Raw genomic sequence first — 23,391 nt, forward strand, 5'->3', positions numbered from 1 at the left:
GTCTGTCATGTCCTACAGTAAATGACTTAATGGGGACATGGTCTGTTGAAGTCCTGCTAATTTACTTACTGAAACAGAATATAAAAGAAGATAGCACATGATCGCTATTAATTTTTAAGCAGGCATTTATCTTGGAGGAATATTACCAAAACACTTGCAAAGTGCTACCACACTTTGTCACATGCAAAAACAGTAATATTCAAAGTGTAACAAGTCCTGTATGACTCGCTGTCACTTGTATTATGTAATATACAGCCTACAGGGGAGCTGAGGCCATCTTTCTTTTATTAACCTGTTCCACTGTTTACCTGTAGTGCTACTATTCACTTTATAGAAGGGATATCCAAAAATTCAATAAGGATGAAAGTTTCACAAGGCTGAGCATCAGGAAATTAAGCATATAAATCCTTCATCGTGACCCAAGCAGTTCTGAATCCATAGTTCAGAATGCTTCTGCAAACCAGCTCTAGCCTAGCACCTGATTTTATGGGCCTATCCAATACCATAAAATCACTGGGAAATTCCCTTTGATGGTCTGAAAGATCAAGGAGGAGTTTCTCCAGTTCCTCTGAACCTTTATCATAGGTTTGTACACGAGACTGCTACCTTAAGCGACCATCTCAACTGAACAATGAATTAACTTTTTCAGTTTTGACTGCATAATAATTGACTTTACTGAAAAAAAGATAAAAAGAAAAATGTGAATAGAATACTCTGGAAAACCTTAAGCAGCAAGTTTACATCTTGTTTATTCAAGAAGGAAACATGAACGGAGAGATTATATCTTAAATGAGAATAAATGACAGTTTGCTACCCAGATTGCCTGAGATACACACTTTTTCTTTCCACAGTATTAGAATTAGAATTAGCCAGTGAAAATAGTTTTATCTGTACCTCAGAATACAGAATCCATGTCTACAGAAAAGGTTTAAGGGAGAGCAAAAGGAAATCTAGCATTCAGAGACTGTCTTTGTGCAATAGCTAAAGCTGTAGCTCTGGACTTCTGAAGATCACATCTTCTTTTCAACTGAAAATGGAACATGGAATAATGCGACAACAGAAGCAACTTCTAGGGCTTCAGACTCCTTTCTCTTCAGATGTGGAATGAATTGCTTTTGTGCTTAGATGTTTCCTAACAATAGTGAAATCACTTTTAAATATTTAAAGTACTGCAAAGCTGCATAGGAAAAGAAAAACGTTTTGTTGTGATTCACATCTGAAGACACACACATGCCCAGATGAGCATCCCACCAAATCCTCCTGCCCTTCTTCATTTCACTCTGGGCTGCATTAGATTTAAAACGTGAAGCAGTAAAATAACCCCACACTCTTCAAAGATTTCACAGCTGGAAATCAACATTCCATTTACTGCGGAAAATAGGTACCTGGGAAAATTTGTCCCAAATTATGTGTTAAACACAAAACACAGAGTGAACTCAGCTCTGGTTTTGGTCTCATACATTCTGGTTAAGCTCCAGCTTCAGTTAGTCATTACAATGTCCTTTGCATTCACAGACAGTGATGCTAGTAGTACACTGCAGCATTAAAAAAATGATACTCTAACAATTAGCACAGGTAAATCTCAGGCTATTACAGACTATTTCATAATACTGTAAGATTAAGATGTCAGTATCTAAGATTCAAGAATAATTGCTTGTAAATACTATTTTTGTTTCTTTTACACACAACAGGAAGAGCAGCTCAGGGCAGGCTGAGCACAGACCACTCCTCTGAGCAGTTTGCTCCCTAGGGAGGCTCCAATAGGTCTTCCATGCAAAACAGGCAAAGTTAGTGCTGGACATCACCTCTTTCCATGACTGGTTTCTCCAGAAAAGCTGTTTGTGGCCATGCCACAGTCTAGTCTTTGAATCCTTGAGATTCACAAGCAAACCATACACTGATGTTATGATTCATTACTTTTCCTAACTACAGCTGTTCTTTAGTGCTACTCTGTGTGCATCCTCCTCTAGGTTTTCAGCTGTTCTCCATACTACCTAATACAGCACTGCCATCAATAGTCATCAGGAACTGACATATAAAGCTGCCTCAGCTGATTTGTTTAATAGCTTTCCTCACTGCATTTATCCTTTATCCTTCTTCCAGTCTGTAGATTATCACTACTAATTATCTATTATCTTGGGTTGATTTGTTCGCTGGACAAAGTTAATTCAGTAATACCGTTTACAAACTACAGCCCTTCAGGGGCAAGGGTTGTTCTGACCCTTGACAACAATGAAAGTTGTACTGCAAAATCTGTAATTAATAATTTCAAGTAGATAAAAAGAATCAGTGTTTTTCACCCCTTTTCTCTAAGCAGGACAGATAACTTCATCCCCTTTCCCTTTACTTATCCTGCTCAACACCTACTGTAAAGAGGGTTATCTAGTGGTTCAGCACATTCTACTGTAAATTAGAGATTAGCTGCTGCCCAGCAGAGTAACACAAAATACTTAACACTCCCACATCTTTTGCTTTGGCCCTGTGCTGTATGGCACTCTGCCAGATCAAATGTGGTATATCACACCATGAAAAACAGATGGAAGGATCCTTTAATAACGTAGAAGGTGGAAAAGTATTTAGAACTACAGAACAAAACCAGCTATGCACACAAGCCAACCTTTTCAAAGCTGCCTAATGCGTTTAGCTGACAAACTCCTCAGAACTACAAATGGGAATTGAATAGCCAGCTTCTTAGTTACCTTTAAATAGCTCAAGCACAACATACACATACAGATACATGTTATTTTTTAAAAGTTAAAACTCAGGAGTAGCTCGTTTTCAGTATGGTTATGATTTTCCCCCTTTTCTGTAGCATGATGTGTGTCAGGGAAGTTCAAAGGAGCATTCAAGAACAGGGTCTTGCACTTAAGGATTTTTCTATCTAATCCTTAAGTATACCCAAATGATGACTCAGACAGAAAAATCTGTACATACAAAAATTGGTGAAGTGACAATCCGTCGTCACTGTAGTTCTGCTGAAGTCAGAGGTGTTAATTTACAACAGCTCTGGGAAGAACACAGAAGACCTAAGTGACCTACGTTTTAAATATTATTAGTTTCTTGTTGGATCTTACTATCTAAAGAGAAGTTATAATGATGTTATGTTTCTTTTGTTCATAACGTACTCAACTGCTAGAGGTAAAAGGAATTTTCCTGACTGAGCAGTCACCAGTAGGTGCAATTCATCTCTCTTTTGGGGGTCCTGAAGTTCCTCCCTATGGTAGGAATGCAGTACTTTTCTTTTCATTTTTCATACTCCTGAGAATAAAGGCATACCATCAAACTTTCCACTTGATGTAGAGAAAAACAACCATAAGGACTTACCAAAGATCACATGGCAGGCCAAGGACAGGGCCGTCAACAGAACCTATATCCTACAACCTACCAGTATTTTTTGAACCACTTCAAAACAGCCCTGATGCAACAGAGGGAGAACTTTCTGTACGTTCAGATGGGGTTCCTACTGCGTTAATGCACTACCACGCGTAATTTGCCTTACTTCCTGTCATATTAGTCATTCTCTTTGACTTTACTAGTGTTCTTGGACTGATAAATTTATGGATACAGTAATGGGATTCTGAATGAAGATACAATTTAAGAACACAGTTTCAATTCCAAAGATTTGTGGATATGAGGTCATTTAGACCAGTCTGCTTTTCTTTCACCAGAGAAGATTTGTAGCTATTACGCCCCCCTCCCCCTGCCAAAGCAATGATCACATGCTGTTTTCTTCAGCACTGGATGTTGCAAAACCTCAATGAATAATATACAAGAAGCAGAAAATAAACAAACCCACCATGCCTGAGGATAATGTGTGGTGTGTTTTTCTTTAGGATGATTAAATGTGAAGCATGTCATAGGAGGTAGGGGTTGCTCTGTCAGGAACTCATGAATATTAGAGCACGCAGCCCTCTATATAACCAGGCAAATGGCCACAGAGAAGGTTAAAGCAGCCCCTAGGCAGACACAGCATATGCATTGGCCACTTTTGGCTGCTGTTTTTGCTTGGCTTTTTTTCTGTATAGGCACTTTATAGATTCCTCAGTCAAACTCTGTACTCATTTACACCAAGAAGGTTTCACTGAAGACAACAGATTTCTACTGCAGAACAGAAAGCCGAGCTTGACTTTGCCTTTCACCAGCTCTCATCCAGTAAAAACACAAAAGAAATCTCAGCAGGTGACAGAGTTGGCCACAAGGTTCCTGCCTCAGGGGACAGTGCCACATTAGTTTCACCAATGGGTATAAGCTGTCACTTCCTACTGCGGTGTTAGGTAGATGGCTACCGTTCCCATCCCTCTCATATGGGCTTACCCTCCTGTACCTCACCAGACCAAAGCATCCACCTGAACAACTGCACAGAAAACTGCTGGTTTCTATCTTTAGTAGAAATAAGAGACCAACACGCTTGCAAGACAAAATTTTCAAAGCTGATGATTGCTTTGGAGTATCTCCCACTGTTTTTCTTCTCTTTGGTGGTAGAGAGAGAAGGGAGAGAGAGGAGTAAGCACAGTGAACAGTGCTGATTTCTAGAGAGCGAGTCAGCCTTATACTATATCTCAAGACAATCACTACCTTCTCCCCCTCCCAGCTGGAAGCAGGTAAAAGCCATCTTCTTTCCAATCTTGGTCTCTTCAGCCTCTTGCTCTTGCGTCTGACTTAAAAGTTTTTAATTTTTGCCAGTTTTTGGCAAAAGAGCACATCAATAAGGGAACACTGCCTAAGCTCTGCATTTATGATAACACGGAATAGTCAATAAACCAACAAATATCAGATTATTCACTTCAAATAAATCAGAATCACCTGTTGAAAACCAAAGCCAATCCTGTTTGTCTGTAACAGTAAGTCACACGTTACCATTTCTGTCTACTGCACCTCTCAGCATGCAAACGAAAGCCTTGCCTAGGCAGTCAGATTCATTTCTGAGCAAAGACATACATCATCAGATTTCAACAAGATTGTTTGTCTCCAACTCACTCTTCAGGAAGATAAAAGACAGTGACACACAGATCTTCCAAGGGCGATCCTCTCTCCCATCCACCCAGCAAACACCCCAGTTCATTGCCTTCAAATTTCTTCTTTCACCACAGCTACGCTTGTTATGTGGAAAAGTATTGTCTCCACTATTTTGCGAAAAGGGATTTTCAATAAAAGATAAGCAACACAGTCAGAAAAGACTCTTCTCGATCGGAGATTTCACTCAGTAAACAGGTGTCTGGCAGATTATCTCACCAACTTAACCAAAGCTGCAAACATCAGAATGGCTCTGGGATGACTAAAATCTCCCTTTTTTTTAAATAAAAGCCTTTTATCTGCCAAGCGACACTTCCTGCTCTAAAGGCTATTCTCCTCGGCAGTTGTCAACTCTGTATTAATCTAATTCATACGAGCCTTAGAAATAAATACTTTCATGTGCAGAAACTTTTGGGAAACTCTGGTTCCCTGGGGCTTTAAAGAGCAATTGTTGCTTATCACCGCGGAAATTTTCCTTGAATTTAAAGCCTGGCAACCAAAAAAAAAAAAAAATCTCCAATATTTCAGTGATTAACAAGTTTTCCAGTCTTTGTCATCCTCAAAGGATTTTCATCTGATTGGTAGGGAAACTGCTGAAGTAGAAAATGAAAGGAAACTGAGCTGACCCAGCAAGACAGTCCTTGTTCCCAGGTTCCCGTTTGGCACTCCTATCCAAAATAACGGCACTTACTTCTAACAGTCTCTTACAATCAACAGCGATATCAAACACATTAGACCTTATTTTAAAGGGTATACGTGTTGCCAAAAGACAAATGCTACTTAAACACAAGTAGACGATAGTTAACCCACTCAAAGGGGTCTCAAAACAAAACCACTGTGTGTAGGAGAGGCAAAGCACTGTCAGAGCACTTAAGAGAAAAGCAGGTTAATTTAACTTTTGCTATGTTTAAACTCTGTGCCTGTGTAGTAAAAAGCTGTTTTTAAAAGGTCTATAAAGCAAAGAACTATTCTGGTGCTTTACTGTCAGTTGTACCACAGAAACGGCCCCACTAACGCAGTGGATTGTCGAGTTTTGTATGTTGTTGCAGAACATCACCATGTGTTAAATGGCGTATACGTTAAAAGCCTCTTAGAGATGGAGGCTTTCAGCCCTTTACACAGTGTCCAAGATGTGGGGAAAAAAATGGACTTCAATGCCTAGGATCATCCTTCAGCGTGGAAAAACTCCAAGCTGGTTGAGATCCATCCCCTGCCCCCAACACGCGTGCTACCACATTTCGAACAGGCAAAAAAACAACCTACCATACCTGAGTATGAACTGATCCACCGTAGAGTTGTTGGCGATTGTCACATAAACGTTCACAACCTCTCCTTGTTTGACAGGCTTTGAGGGCAACCAGATGACAATATTACTATCCAGTCGCAACTCCATAAGCTGAGAAGTCTCCTGGCCTCGATAGAGGCTGACAGATCCAATCCTCTGCAAGTGGGACATGGTTTCATCCATGCCATCTTTTCCTGGCCGGATAGAATTGCCCTTCCTTAAATCCTCAGCAGTACACTCACCCTTCTCATCTCCTGGCTGGACAGTGTAGTAAAGCTCCACAGGGCTCCCTTCAGACTGATCCGGTGCCTTCTTACGGCCTGTGACAATCGTTGGGGGGTTAAACCAGCTCGGCAGGAGTTCCAGCTCTGCCACGCACAACCCCAGGTCCCCTTTCAGCCTGCAGCTGCCTCTGACTTCCCGTGTCTCTCGAAAGGCAAACACTCGCAGGCAGGGCAGCTGCTCTGTGGTGCTATAGTCATCCCAGTCCCTGCCCACAATGTAGAACAGGATCTGGACTTTGGGCTTGCTTGGGTAAATCTTGTCACTCATTATGTGGGCCCTAAGTTTCCAGTTATAAGTAAACTTGTTGGTAGGTCCAAAAAAGTTGGAAGCTAACATTAGATCCTGGGGCACGACTTGTTCAACAGAAAAAGGTCCATAACTGGCATTCAATATAGGTGGCCTCTTGGCTTTGTAAGGGAAGAATGATTCCACCCTGGACTGTAAACTGGAATTCCGCATAAAGTCCTGGTTGGCTTCTCTGAGAAAGAAGGACGTCTCAGCGCTGAAGATCCGATAGCTCACAGGTAGGTATGTTGGTAACGAAGAAAATCTCTGAATGTTGTCCAAGACCCCTCGACTCTCTGTCACTAATAAAAGAAAAGGTTATGTAGATTAGATCAGAACTGCTTATACTTTCAAAAGAACATTTACTGTAACTTTAATGATGCTACCTGATGAGTTAGGGACCAGCACAATTTAATGCAAATATATTTATAGTGTAGTTAAATACCTAACTCTAGCTAATGATGTTCTTTTATGTTTCATACTTGAAAGAAAAACTGGTACAGACATTGGTGCTACCTTGCATTTATCTATGAGAGCATGTCACAAATATGCACATATAGACACATAGCTGATATGTACAAAGGGTTGTCTGTAGCACGATCAGTTATTCATATTTAGTGTTGCACATGCACTAAGTCACACTCACTGTGCTCATGCAAGTGGCTCTCATTTCCTCCAACATACAGACAGTAAAACTGAAGCAGAGCACTTCAGCCTTTTTTGCCCAATGCTACAGATAACATCCATGCCAGACTCAAAGTCCTATACTTCGCACACTCTTGAACCGAATGCAACAATCTTTCCCCGTGTAAGTTTGGGGTTACCATTCTTCTGTTTGTTTGTTTTTGTTTCCCTGGAGGGAGTGGGAAGAGGAAGGTTCATACCACCGGGCAGAACTGACAGTTGTCTCGACAGATATTTGAATACTTTATTTGCCTGTCACCTGGATGAGAAATAGATGGGTTACTTTTCACTTCTGTTCAATGTCTCACCTCCCTAACAAAACTTCAGACAACCATGCAAGTTTGCACACATCGATTCTCTGCTAGGGACTGGCCACAAATCAGCAGCTCCAAAGAAAGCCTTCCAAAAGCAATTCCATAAATACAAAGGGAGTCTTTTAAGCCACCAGCGTGCTCACTTTCCCCACTCTTTTCCTGGCCATACCACTCCCTTATAAGATTTCCACCCACCTAGAAACTTCCCTCCTGCCTTTTCAATCTTTCTGTTCAGCTAGAGCACACTACGTATTCAGTGCATTGGTAAGGTCTGCTGAGCCCCAGCCCTTGAGCGGCTGCTAATCACTGCCACAGCAGGAACGCTGGCCAGGAGATCAAAGTTAGTTTCTGTTCCACAGCCAAAGACAAAAGTTGCTCTTCTAAGAGCTGACACGCATCCCACTTCACTCTTTCTCCAACAAGAAACTTGGCTCTCATCTTACTATCCCTGACACTAGGGTCTACACCTTTTTACAGTCTAACAGTGACAGTAACTCAGCTTTCTAAGTTATTTAAACACAGATGCACATCACAGGCTAGAAATACTTCAACAGGTGCTTACATATAACACACACTCACAAAATTAGTATATATTGGCTAGTTTTAAGTTTCAGCTGAATATCAAATTCCTTTTGACCAAAACGCAGTTTGCCTGCTACAAAGATTAATAATAGATATAACAGGGACAAACAGGATGTTGAAAGGGAAAATTTATTATCTGATTATGGCATGCAAAACTTAAGACAGTCTATAAATGCAGCGCGTAGATTACATAATACAACTCCTCTTCCTAACTCATACTGAAGAGATTAACCATAGGTACAGAAGACAAGCAAATGATGATGCACCTAGGCTGTCTTTCATATTTAAAAACAGACTTTGCCTCAGACGTGTGTCGGTTCCAATGCCCTTGGGGAATCCCATCAGAATCAGCAATTAAGGTTCTGTATACGCGCACCTCTAAAAAAGAAAGGCAATAACAAGGACAATATGTTAAGCGTGGGTTCTGCTGAACGTCTGCGGAACGTCTACCACTAAAGAACCCCGCAAAAATGCAGTGCTTCTATTAACTTCCTCACAAAGGTCTGTGGCTTGAGGATTTTTTCAAATAATAGATTCACTGTCTTTCTAGCCTGTGTGGCTGCTAGCATGTTAATTATCAAGGCAAATTTAACTAAATGTTTTCAAGTAATAAATAATCAATATCTGTCATTACACCAAATTGCTATTGCTGACAGATAGACAGCTTGACCATAATTCTGTAGAGTAAGTATATTGCTGGTGCTCTACATTACTCAGCCTTGCAAAAGTGAATAGCTTGGAAGGCAGGAGTTAGGCAAAGAAGAAAAAAAAGAAAGGAATAAAGGTGGAGAGGGAGAAAAACAGAACTCACAAAGGATGGCCAGCGTAAATTTGATGTTCATTCATATTTAATTTATGCACCAGCACTGGATGGTAGAATTAGTTGTCTCATAAACGAGTGAACTGCCATTACTGGACAAAGAACAAGCAAACAACACATTAGAAAGCAAAAAGAGTAAAAAGAAAAAGGCAACAGGCCTCCCAATGAAAATTCCAACATGTCGTGAATTACCAGTACAAGACCCTTTCTGTCAGAGTCATGTTTAAAATACAACATCAGTTTAACATACTGATACTATCCCATAAGTCTCCAAACCTTTTTGGTTTGGCACACATTTTAACTCTGTTGGAAAGGAAGCTACAGATGACACCTACTGCACAGATTTTCCCATAGCTGAATCAAAGTATCAGTCTTTTAAGGTTACATCCTAAAGCGATATAATACTGAAATAAGGAATACAAACAAGATGCACTGAAACATGATGGACCTTCCAAGAAAACTGCAAAGCCTACATATTCCTTCTGGTCCAGGAGCACAACAGGAACTTAGTTGTGACTGAAGCAGTAGCAATTTAGTCTCACTTTTCTCTCTACATTCATTCACCTGCGATGGATGAGTCTGCTGAGATTTGGTCAACATCCTGAATCCCTTTGCAAAGGGCACAGTCATTTACATTTACATGACAGATACCACCATTCTTTCAGAAACAGCTCATTTCCTACCAATCTTAACAACCAGTCTGCGTACTGAATTTAACTTGATGAAGCATTAGAACTTCTTTATTAAGTGTTCTCTTGCCAACAAGAGGACAAGAGTTTTGTAATGTTATAGGGCAACAGGCTCTAATTCAGGAAAGCATATAAGCACTTCCTTGAATGAAAGCATTAATTGACTTAAGCACAGACGTACACCTCACTGAAGTGTGTCCATGATTAGGGATACTCTAGAACCAGCATCTTAGCCATTACTACGGAGGGAACATCGCTGCCCTCAGCAGGCGGGTAAGAAGTAGAAATACACGAGGCATGCCACAGAGACAAGTGAACTGCTATGATTTGAAAGGGCTGTTGATCAGGATCTATGCCTAAATTTTAACAGCTGTTTTTCTCTAATTCTCAGGACTTTTGCTGTAAACTCATTATGCTCAGACAGACAGTGGTCTCATTTTCACAGGCGCGCCATTAATTCTGAATCAATCACATGGAGGACGTAAGTAGAACTTGACCCATTATTAAGAAAAATGGCTATGCAAATTCCACTTAAACAAACCAAATGCAAACAGTGAAATCTATTTGGTCAGACTGAAAGCAAAAAGAAAAAGCTTCACTTTTTTATTGTAATCTAAAGATTTCTGCTTGCTGTTGTACCGTATGTAATGCAATGCTATAACTCTATACTGGTAGCTGCATCTTAGACAATCTATTTACATGTTTCAAGTCTTTTACTGATAAAACTGGTATTTTAAAATGTCCACTATTTTAGAAACCCAACCCACGTGTAGCAGCATCTTCAGGCCATCATTTAAGGGATTAGTTTTATACTCTTCATCTCTATCCAATAACCTTCACATCCTGGTATAATTAATTACCAGTATCTCCAGAGGACTTTTTAGTATGCTTGATAATCAGCTCTGCTTACAGAGTTTCTTTAATTTATCAGAGAATCTATTTAATAAGATACCAAGGCTTTCCTGCATTTCAAATAATAATTTATTATTTTAAATAAGCATTAAGCATAAGGTTACTCTGGCTAGCTAAAAAATAAAAAGATTGCCTGCTAGAGAAGAAACAATAAAACACTCCTATCAGTGGTGTTCAGGTGTTCCGGGATGGTTTTCTCTGTTTTAAACTTTCTTCTGACCAAATCACTGAAACATTTCTAGAGGTTTATGTTAAAGCAAGGCCTAAATTTAAGTGTTGCATCCCTATGACCGTGTCACCTGGGGGAACAATATTTTGCTGTCAGTTCAGCCTCTGTTGCAGGCACAACTATATCAGTAAGAGAGAACCCTGCTCCTGTGACAGTAGTGCTATAAGCACATTTATACTAATATAACTCATTCACACCAGGGAAGTGAATCTCTCTAAACAGTTTACCCAAAGGGTGCAAATATATCCTGAGCAAACCCTGGATGCTTCTTCTAAGATCCTTAGACAGTGCTTATCAACCTTGCAACTGGGTTCACGTAAGTAGAGCTCACATTTCATGAGGGTTTCTTCAAGCTAAAACGGAAATCTAGAATAAAGATGAAGGTCACAAAGGAAATACTGAAACATCATTTCTCTACTGCAGACTAACCCTCATGACAACAGGCTTGACTCACAAATACGCAATAAGTGCTTTGCCCTTCTTACTTCTCAAATAGGAGCCCAACTTGTCCAACAAAAGACTGAGGGGCAGAAAACAAAGTTACTATTAGCCAAGAACAAAAGTTAAGGCTTACAAGTAATTACTTCTTGTAATCCTTCTTCTGGCATCGCATGTTTTTGCGGCACTTCATCTGAACCTAAACAGGCATCTGTTAAGCACATCACTGGCTCCAGTGTGACAGTCCAGCTCAAATTCCTGTAACCTAGCAAGTTCATTTTTGGAGCTGGATATGAAACGGTGAACTCTGATCTCTATTATTCTTTCCTGGATTCCAATGTGACAGGAATTTTCTTTGGGGAGATTTAACAGAGCTGGAGCCCTGAGTGCAGGATTCACTGGAACAATCATAAAAGCCTAATATTTTTTAAGCTATCCTTTTATGAGGTTGGTTTGAAAGAACTTTCTTTTGGACTGGGAATTAAGAGTTTAGATCGTGGGTGGGAGATTACTGGCCAGTGGCCACGTATATTCGCTGACTGATGCTTGATGAGCCACTGAGCCTTCAAGAAAACCATGTGCCTATCCCCCCAGCCAAAAGGCTCCTAGCCAGAGAAAGCCAGTGAGAAGCAAAAGACATCTGCCTACGCAAAGGAGAAGTAATGCGAGGAGCTTTCCCTGAACCTTGTATGGCCCTCACAAAGGCACATGTACAATTACTCCTTCCAGGAAACAAAACATGTGAAAAGCAGTACACAAATTTCCATCTCTCTGTGTTCTGTTTCCCTAAGCACGTACCCTAACACATCAGTACGGCTGAAGCTTCCACCAAGAATCCTGCAACTTTTTAGGCAGGATCTCCTTTTCGTAACAGCTTTACCCACTGCCTTGTTCCTCCCTTCCTAATGTAGCTGCAACCTGCATGCTGTATCATACTGAAACTTTTTTGCCCAAATTCCAGGCTGATAGGTTTCCAAGAGCAACTAATATTGTTTATATACACCCCTCCACCCAAATCCTGTAAACACTGTCCTCCTCCTGATGCTTCAGGTAGACTCCCATTCCCATGCTACCCGTACCCTAGACATGCTGCATGTGCTATAAGCACATTATACCAACCTTCCTCTCACAGAAGTCCCCAACCTTTGAACTTTCTTCTGCTCTTCTAACTTCCACCTTTCCAACCCTGTCCTGCTGCTGCATGGCAAATCACATTTCCCAGTTCAGGGAATACAGAGAGAGCAGGGAAAGAATAAAAGTAGGAAAAATACATTTAAATCAATACAGATGTTTCCCTTGCCACAAAATGTCAACAGTTGTTTTCTTGCTCATTTTCCATTAATTTTCTACATCGGCACCACATTTAGTGGCTTTAGAGCATGTGAAATCTTGTAGCAAGTATTTTTCTTAGAACCAGAGCTCAGCTAATACTTCAAGAAAGAAATGCTAGTGAATAATCATATAGATTTCAGAATGACCTTAGCTGTACTTTCAGCCCTTCCACATTCCCTTTTCTTAACATATAGAAAATTGAATGTTCCTATTATTAGAAAGGTTAGTTGGAACTTAAAACTAGACAAATTCAAATTAAAAATATGGAATACACTTTCAACGCTGAGGTTGATTAAACAATGGAACAAACTACCAAAGGGAGCAATGGGTTCTCCGTTTCTTCACATCAAGACTGGATTCCTTTCCGAAGGACAGGTTTTTGTTAACCACAAGTTATTATTTCAGTATGAGCATAAAGAGAACCTAATATTCCCTTCTGGCTTAAAATCAGATGGATCTACAATCATTCAAGAAAAATCAGTTAGAAAACTTGCACGACAGAATAATTGCAGAAGCCACGTTTTCAATTTCTCATGCTTGCCCATCGAATGTACCTTCTCATCCAGTGAGAGAACAGAGGGACTCTTTGACTAACTGCACATAGCTAATGTCAAGTGTCAAATGCTTGTAATGAATGCTTGAGACCAGTTCATGAAGTTAAAACTAATCTGTGGAAACAAATCTGTCAAAGAAATACATATAGTGAACGTTTTTGAGGGAAACTGCAGTCTATTCTCATATATTCTGCGAGCACAGGAAGAATGCAATTTTGTCATCAAATAAACGATGGCTAACAAAATTATTTTATCGGCTCTTTTTAGAATCCAGATTTCATTTAACTGAGACCTGAAATTCAATGATAAGAATAAAATAGCAGTGTTTGCTCGACTGACCTGGAATGGCATATTCCCTATTCACACATAGGGATACCCTTGGTAACCAACCAGACATTACGTTTTAAGCCTACATGTAGACTGAACCTTATTTAGTCCAGTTCACACAGAGTTCAGTTATGCTACATCAGACAAAGATTGGCAGGGGAAAATATTATCAGTTATTTTGAACAAATTTAGTATTTTAAATGGGACAAACAGATTAACTTACTTCACTCAGTATTTCGTTAAATGAAAATTGCAGTAATACTCTACTAAATAATTCTCTTACACACTTAAAGCATATCCTTAACTGAAATAATGTCCTGTATCTTATTGCTGCCAAAATCTTCATTAAGTCTCAATAGACATTCATGGATTTAGTACAGGTAGGAACATTTCCTCCAGTCTTCTCCAGCAGAGGCAGAACATAGTCATTTCAGAACTGTCATGGAGTATGACAAAAATACATAAAATAATGAACGAACAAAGGTACACCAGGAACTTCTGCGCTTCTTTAAAACACAAAAACAAGGGCACGTTTACTGAAACTAAATGATGGGAATTCAAAGTCGATACAAGCAAAGGTTTCAAAAAGCGTGCGATTAGATGATGGAACTCATTGCCAGGAAGGAAGCCAGAGAGGCCAAGAACTTAACAAGACAAACTGATGATTTGGATGTTTGGAAAGATATGCAGACTATCTACAGCAATGTCATTAATTTAAAGTAAAATTTTTGAATTCCCTGTTTCAGTATTTGTCTATTAGAAATCAGAATTAGACATATGAAGTGTAAAGCATTATCCAACATCTCTCAGGTTGCTACATTTTCCTCAAAATTGCTGACTCTACAGGCACATGTGTATAAATCACAAGTAGCTGTTTTGTGATGTATAACCTTTCCACAAACAGGAAAGAGCGTCCTTAAAGTCTAATTTGGAAACACAAAATGAAAATCTACATTTCTAACACGTAGTTTTCTGTATTTCCCACCTTTTAATGACAGCCTACAAGCTCCAATTTTTGATGGTCATAGTTCTATATATCTGACCCTCTCACTGCAGAAATTCTGAAATATCCTTTTATTGCAAACCTGTCTTCTCTATCATCCCCAATTCATATAATTGATACTTGTATTAGTCAAAGAGTGTGTCTGACATTCAGGACTGAAATCTATAAACTGTTTTCTCAGAACTGGTTGATGACCTTAAAACTCTGTAAAACAATGTATATGCAAAGGTCAGTGAAGGTTTCAGAAATCGCTCCCACTCCCAGTGCTGACATTACAGAACGTCTGTGCTGCTGAGGCCATCTGACATATTTAAGCTGTTTTACTGTTTAGAATCAAAGATAAATATCTGGAACTCAAATTTCTGCTAATGAAAGCTTTTGTTAAGAGATAAGGTTTGGAAAACTTCTATACAGGCATCATTCACGTACCTAGGCTTTCTTCCCCTTGCAAGTAACTGCAAATGTCAGTGTCCTAAGCGCAACATACAGCAGGCAAAATGTCATATGATGGCCTTTCGTTCAATGCTGCTTGCCTCATTGTGGTACACTCCATGGCTTCTGCATTCATTCATTGTGTCAGCACTAGAAGTCCAAAGCAAATAACACTTAAGCTGATTTCGTCTGATAGCTAATGGGGGGGGGGGGGGGGAAGGGGGAAGGATTTAGAACACTAGACTTTATTCCTAGCTCTGCCAAAGATTTATGGTAGCCATAGGCAACCTCTGCAACCCAGTTTCTTCAACTACGAACTCAGAAAAGCTATCACTAAGTTTGGCTGGCTTGTGATTAAAACACATCGATACCATCAGACAAGAGACCGAGTAAAGCGCTGAATGAATCGTTTTTAAAAAAGCAGGCAAAAGTGACCCAATGGAAGCCAGAAAGTGGGGAACAATTAGGCTATAGAGTCAGGATTTTCTAACTTAACCAGTAACTTCTGAGAGATCTGGATTGCCGATTTCCCACTAGAGGCGCTCTGCTGAAGACATCTGGTATTTCAGGGAAGTACATTTATGTGAAAGTCAGGACAGAAGACATCTCAAATTTAGCGACCAAGAAGATTACACACAAAATGCTCAATGACATTTTAAAACCTTGACTAGAATGCTAATTACATGATCGTATCACAGTAAAAACTATTTTTTAATTATTGAAGTGTTGTAAAAATGAGGACATGCATGCAGATTACAAACATGGAACAAGCAGTTCTGGCGTTGGCAATACGTCAATTCCTTGTCCTCTCTTTCTCTCATTTTTAATAGCACTGTGCTTTTCTCTGCTGTTTGAGTCTTTGTTAGATGCTGATAGGCATTCACTCCTCTGTTTAGACGCTAAATTGCTTTACACAGGCTCCTTGTTTAAAAGGAGATTAGGATCTTAGAGCTGGAATGGTGCAAGTTGCTCAGCACTCTCCACTGTCACAAACATCAACAAGAACTGCGAATACAAAGCTCAGCGTGAGTAGTGCTCTGATCCAGGCAGGATGGAGCTTTCAGCTACCCTGGTTTAGAAGGAGGAAGCATAATTCAACACATGAATTGCAGTGTTTTCCCCTCCATCATTCAGTAAGAAAAGAGGAAAATAATAATTACTGTAAATAGGAACATTTTCAGAAGCTAATTAAAAACAAACCCAGAGACAGAAACAATAGGATTTTGTATTATGTTAACGCCAAGAGACTCACTCCGAGATTCAACTTCCGTTATCTGTATCGCACAAATATAAGGGATACTCCTCAAAGAGCTAGATATAAACTGGCAGTGAATAACTCTAGGCTGAAGATAAAGAAAGGATTTCTCACCTTCAGACCCGGACCAGTCTTTTCTTGGGGGTAATAATCTACTTTTAGTATGCCTTTGGACATGTTCATGACTGGCATCCTACATTCTGGAGCCTGTATTCTCAGGGTCCTGGCTTCTGACGTGGAATAAGCCCTTTCCAGACCTATCATCCTACATTAGCAATCTAACCACGCACCACATAGAAGAATTTGTCCCAAAAACTAGAAAAGGAACTGAGACACAGAGTGACTAAATGAGCTTTCCAGGAGAGTTTCTAGAAAGCTAAGCACAGAAGTCAAACATCTTTAGACTCATTTGATGTCTTTATCCACAAACCCAACCCTTCCATTTCTGAACCTTTTTTATACACAGACTGATAACAAACTTACGGTAAAAGCCGTAGGATTTTTTAAGAGGCTAGACAATTCATACTCGCTACTGCAACAGCCAGTAAGCCTATGCAAGCCAATGGGAACGCTCTTTAGCAACAGCAGCTCCTAATCTGTGAAGAGAGTCGCAGATTTGGATGTCGTAACTGGGAAAGAAACATTTTCTACATCCTGTACTTACAACAGACCCGAATCCTCTCGCCACTGGAAATGCTGAAATATGGTTTTAGTATTAGGAGACCAGTTCCTTAATACAAGCACCATATGTCTTAATGGAGATCTGAGTTATCTTTAGGCCCAATAATGTTTCAATTTCCACATGGATTCTCTGGGGTTTTGTTTACATGCTTGAGAGTTTTTCATGCTCCACTAGACTATGCATCAGTCAGGCTTAGATACACGCAGCAGGGCAAAACCCCTCCTGGATAGCAGTTTCATTTCTTTAATAGCACTTTCCTTAGACCTGTCATCATAATGAAAACGTTTACACAAGAGCACTGATTACTGACAGAAAGGATATGTGACTTAGATTAGTAGCAGTTTTAAACAACTGCCTCCAATAAACCTTTCAGCTTCCCATCCTATGGTCTCAAGGGAGTTTTTCTTTTCAGAAGAAGAAAAATGTTATTAGCAAAAAAACAGTTCCCATCATCCTACCCAGTACTTGTTTCACAATACTTTGTTTTGTTTGCTTTAATTTAGGCCCAGAATCTGCAAAAATCAAGCTTGGTAGCAGAACTCTCAATTTACATTTCAGTGCTTGAGATCTACACACAGGGTCACATGGAAAAGATGTCGATGACTACCTCAGAGCGGTGACATGCAACATGGCAATAGCGCTAGTTTGCGTTCTGGGGAGCATGGGAGATACCCATTCAGCAGATCACAGATAAAGCCAACTAGCTGCACTCAGCACAAGGAGCAGGAGAGAGACAGTGGCACTACATGGCATATATCAGGTGAAAGCATCAGCACAAGACAGTCTAAGAAGGTAATATGATGTGCGAGTCTTAGGGTGAATATATAAGACTTGGCAAGACCAGGTAGCAAATGCTTCTAAGATTAAATTGTAGTCTCCAGACTTTAAGGAATGGTAACTAAGTGCCTAAACCTCTGCTTCCTGACATCTACACCAGTGCAAATTTAGTGCAAGTGTGTAATTCGCGAAGAGCAAGAGCACTGAAGTACTGATTTAGATTAGCTTCAAACACCCATGGAAAAGTTTCTCTACTGGTATAAATCAACGTGGTTCCACTAAAGTCAAAAGAACTATTGTGTTCTACACTAACCAAGAACCCAACCCTTGTAAATCTTTTTCTAATTGCTTTTTCAAATAAAAGTTTAATATTTGTAGGAAAATTGCATTTGACAGTGAAGACAGACATAGTTATCCCTCTTCACTTTCTCCTCCTCCTGCATGAACGAATTTGGGACAGTAAGAGACAAAGCATGAGCCTTTTTAACACTTGCATGTAACCGCATGTCTCGAAAGGCATCAGAATATCCAATAATCCTGGCTACAGTGGTGGTGGGGGGGACCTAGGGGGTAGCCTTGCCCTTTAGGGAAAGGAACTCGGTGTCACCTTTAACCTTCAAGTAATCTTTGCCACAGAGTGCACAGCAAGCTCACACAACAGCAGCACAGAAACCATGTGGAAGTCGCTCTGGTTAAACAACAGTCCTTTACAGGGATCATTTAAAAGGCATGGTTAAAACAGCTGTGCTATTGGAGTCATAGCACCTCTAAGGTGATACCACCTAAAAAGTGACCTTGTTGCAGTGGCAATTCTTCCTTCTTTTTCCATTTTAAGAAGCTCCAAAGAGGAGAACAAGGCAGGAAGGGGACGGGGAGGAATCACTGCTGAAAGCTGCACTACTGCCCAAGAAAAACACGAGCAGGCTGGAAAGGGGACACTAGAAATAGCCCTGAGCACAGCCTGGTTTGCAACGCTCTTCTGAAAGCATCCCCCAAAACCTTGCCTCCATAGTAAATACAACTACTCTGTGGCATCCAAACTCACAGTATCTTTGTACAACACAGTTTAAGGTGCTAGCAACACTACTGGTATTTCTGCAAACAGCACCAGTTTGTTTCTACTTTGTACAAGACCTCAGTGCCTGCAGAGAAAATGGTTTCAGGACAACCTCCTCCCAAAACTGTGCCAGGCTAGGACATTCTTATCTATCTTTGTCTACCAATGCAGACATAGGGAGGCCCCTCTACATTCAGAGGCAAGCTGAAGAAATTGTGCTAGTGGCATCACAGGCAGGAGGATACAATAGCCCTTTGGACCTCTTTGCATATCACTTCTAGTTGATATTATGAACTCAATGTACTTTTAACAGAAAATTAAATGGCTGTTTTCTGTATCTTACAGCAGCAGAATGGGAGCTTGAGTCTAGTTGTGTGTTTCTCAGCTGTCTGATAACTAAATACCTACCAAAAACTGTGTACAATTCAACCTTGAAGAACAATGTTGTTGTTGAAATCCAGGTCCAACCAGTAGCCCACAGGCTGGATTCAGTCCAGCGGATGCGTCTATCCAACTTGCTGCCTTTTGTCCAGAGGAGACTGGGAACACACCTGCGAGCAAACAGTGCCAGAACAGCCCCATCCTGTTTCTGTTCACATCCCCATACAGAAAGCTAGCTGCTGTCACTAACAGAGCAGAGGGCAGTAGCTGCCAGGATGAACAGCCCCTCCCCAGATCCCAAATTCTTGTTTCTCTCAAGTGTCCTCACCCAGCTTCCAAAAGCTCTGGGGCAGCATTTCAGCTCTCCACGGCAGCCGCTGGGTGGCTAGTTCGGTGAGCACCGGTCCTGCTGAGGCAGAGGCAGGACAGAGGAGGGACCCTAAGCACCAATCCCCACAGCAGCTGAACTTCAACCATTCTGTAAAGCATTCTCTCCAGCTTAACTGCAAAGGGGAAATGAGCAGGTAAAGAACTGAAAGGGGGAATAAAGGACTATGGTTTCTGTACTGTTAGGACTGGATATGGGAAAGTTTAAACTACAAGCATCAAAATGAGTTCCAGGAGAAGATATCCTCCAGAAAGACACAAACAAGACTCATGGAATGCTAAAATACAGTGAGGAAATGAAGAAAAAGAATTGTGCACAGGTGTTTGTAGTTCTGTTTTTATTGTTCAAAGTAGAGAGAATGATTTAGAAATCCCTCTTTAAAGTCTGTTTTATTTTCTTCAGTTCTCTTTCCAACATCTGTCCAGAAAGGGTCAAACTACAACACACCATCTGTGCAATACCTGAAGAAAGTGTTTGCGAGTGGACATCTGGCAATTCCAATTTTGGAGTTAGGATATAGGAATTAATGAGACCAAGTGTTTCCTTCCAAAACAAAGTCTATACTCAAGGAATAAACTTGGAGGTCAAGAAGAATGAGACATGTCCAAGCTAAGATATCTTAGAAGAACCTGGATGCAACGTATGAAGTAGAACAAGAGTCTGGTGAGCCTTAAAGGAATGAGCCAAGGAAAAATTGTCCTGCGTGATCCTGAAAGTACAGCAGGTCTGAACGTCCTGGGGCTGGCAGAAAATAAAATCAATTTCTAAGAATTCTACCTTACCGTTGCTCCTCAAGTGTCCTTAAAGTCACTGGCAAAGACAAATGACTGTGATGGATGTGAGTTTGTTATATGTTGAGTGATAAAAAATTGGCCAGAGCAAATGACTCTTGTGCTAAGAGGCTGAATGTGTCATGCTTCTAAAGTGCAGTGGCTCAAGAACCAGTGAGATCTCTCTGCAAATCAATGAAATGGAGCCTTGCTATACAATTTGCAAGATGAGTTTTTGCCCTTTCCTAATATAACTTTCAAATCTTCCTCCTCCCCCATGTACCTGCCACAGATCCCTGTTTAATTCACACGGCTAAAGAAAAAATTCCTCTGACATTCCGCAGCCCTTAAAGATAAATTAATTTTTTCATTTCTTCAGAAATCATCTTCATTCAACCTGGCTCCTGAGGGAAATTAATAAGTGCTCACTGAATATGTTTACATAAGATTACCTCAGGAATTATCCTATTAAACATTAGGAGTATTTTTAATCTGCCCTCTAAGGGCCACAGAAGCTGACACTGCTGGCCAAAGATGTCTCAATAAAATGAACACAGTCCATTCTTCTTGAGTCGGCTGCACAAACACACTGCTGGTTTGCAATGTGCAGCAGGCGATAAGATCAGCTTTGGGGACGAAAGAACTTGCCGCCGAAGCAGGGGTTATGGTCAAGTAAAGGCATCTGATTTCATTGGAACTGTTAAGGGCTCCATTGCCAGTGAAATGCTGCAAGACCAAGACTTACTCAAAGTCCAAGAGCCCGTAAGGCCCTGGCTTTGAGCACAGCTTTCATTCCCCCAAGGCTAGCCCCTGAGCCATGAGCAGCGCTGTCACTGCTGTTCTTCGGGAGCGAATCCCAGCGCTGATGGAAGCGGAAGGAGGTCTGTAACACACAAACCGACCTGCCACGTGCTTCTGTCTACCCAGATACTGTTTCTCACATTAATCTATACAGGACCCCAAATGCTCACTCCCAGACCATTCTCTCAGAAATGCTTCTCTCTGCCTTAGGATTTTTAATCACCGAGTGTAAGAACCAAGGGTTCACAGGTAAAATTCAACCTGCAAGTTCAAGTTCTTAGTGGGCTCCACAACCACGGCTTGGCCTGTACTTCCTGATCTAAGCTCTTTTGGAGGCAGCAAGTTGAAAAACACTTTTTGCCAATTCTCAGTTACTTATGGGTATACTTATATTATAACTTTACATAACAAAAATTGTACTTACCATTATAGTGAAATACATACTTATGCATGCAACAACCATACAGGCAATATACATTTGTGCACACTAAATAGGAGTTCACGTCTATATGATAAACTGTAAATCCAAGTCTTGACCTAACTCTCAGACTGGCTGACCATGCCATGCTGTCTCAGCAAGGAAGGGGCTAAATACCTTCTCCCTGCTGTAACTTTACTGAAGCCAGATGACTTGCTTCAGAAAAGAACGCGGTCTATCATGGCTAATGGGATCAAGACAATACTATGTCACCAATGAGTAAAGATGCCTGTGGCTTCTGGGCAAGCAGAAACAAAGAAAACCTTCAAGGAGGAAGAGGGGTAAAATAAAATTCACTTCAGTCTCCACATTCATTAGTTAACCAAAAAAATTAGGTCAGATTAATTTTTTCCCTTAATTTAAGGGAAAAAGGTAACTACTAAGATCCTTGCCATGCATAATTCAAACATGACCAATTTACAATGCTTATCTTGCAGTTCCTTTTGACTCCATGTTTCTCCAGGTGAAGCTAGCCAACTAAAGCAGAGTGGTACAAGAGTCATTAACTCTTGTCATGCAAGTTCAAAATCCAAACTTGTAACGAGAATCACTTTTCCGTCCAACAAACAAACATAAAGCCAACCCTACCCTGAAGTCCCAGAGTATTGTATTAACGCTCTTGTAAGCTGTAGGGCTTTTGGACTGCTGCAGTATATATTTTTTCCTTTATAAGGCTATTTAAACTTGCCTGAATTTAAGTTAGCTAAAGCTGTTTAGCCACGTATGAACTCCATTCATGGCTAGTTGCAATAAATGCAACATGCTGTAACCCGAGCAGGCAATCCTGCTCGCTTGCTGAAGATACTCATTGAAAATAGAAGAGAGAGAACGAGAGGAGTTTTCAAAATGCTGTGAATACTGAGCCACTCATCGTGAAAACTAATCCATAGTGCTTGTTCTCCATGGAAAGACAAGGCCTGCAGGGAGCAAGGGGGAGGGCAGCACTAGGCTCCTCTGCGCTAACAGCCTATTTCGGTTGTTTTGCTTTAGAGGCAATAGGATGCATTTGGGTTTCAAAGGCAAATGTAAGCGTCTTATATCCTTGATGGATCCAACTCTTAGGAGAGCAAGTAATAGAGCAAGTAAGGTAAAACTGCCTGATGGACTCTTTAGTAAGGAGGGGGAAAAGTCTCTTGGTGTAAACTTAAAGGGAGGATCTTCAAAGGCCAGTCAGGTTTGCAGTCCAACAACCCTGCCAAGTGTTCCTTTAATCCTTTATTTACCAGTAAATCTGCCACTCTGTTCGGCAGGCTTTTACCGGTATTGGGTTTCAGCTTGAAACCCAAAAGCTGTAAGCATATGCTGTGTAGCCCTAATGAGAAACTCAATCTATTAATGGGCAGACCTTCTCCGCAGGACCAGGTCTTGGCAACATGAGTCAGTTCCTGAACTTTCACCTCCTGCTTGGCAGCATACCAGACTAACTCCACATCTCTCAGCTGGCTTACATTATCAGCTCATTATTAACATACATCATGGCCAGATCTCTTTTACATGCACCCAGCAAACAGGAAACTACACAAGGGGAGGGCTCCTCATTTTTGTCTGACTCTGGAGCTCATAAAAATGACTAATTAGAACCAGCTACAGTGGGAGGCACTGTGCAGTTACTCACGTG

General features: G+C 40.7%; 1 protein-coding gene across 1 annotated transcript in view; it reads right to left on the bottom strand.

Annotated features, from left to right (window-relative positions):
- The window catches only part of TMEM132C (transmembrane protein 132C), a 224,707-nt gene that overhangs the window by 154,879 nt on the left and 46,437 nt on the right, over positions 1-23,391 (bottom strand). The window contains exon 2 of the mRNA XM_068911183.1: positions 6,282-7,170. Coding sequence (XP_068767284.1) covers positions 6,282-7,170 — 889 coding nt within the window. The remainder of the gene's footprint in view (positions 1-6,281; positions 7,171-23,391) is intronic.

Source organism: Struthio camelus, chromosome 17 (assembly GCF_040807025.1).
Source record: "Struthio camelus isolate bStrCam1 chromosome 17, bStrCam1.hap1, whole genome shotgun sequence".
Taxonomy (NCBI): Eukaryota; Metazoa; Chordata; class Aves; order Struthioniformes; family Struthionidae; genus Struthio; species Struthio camelus.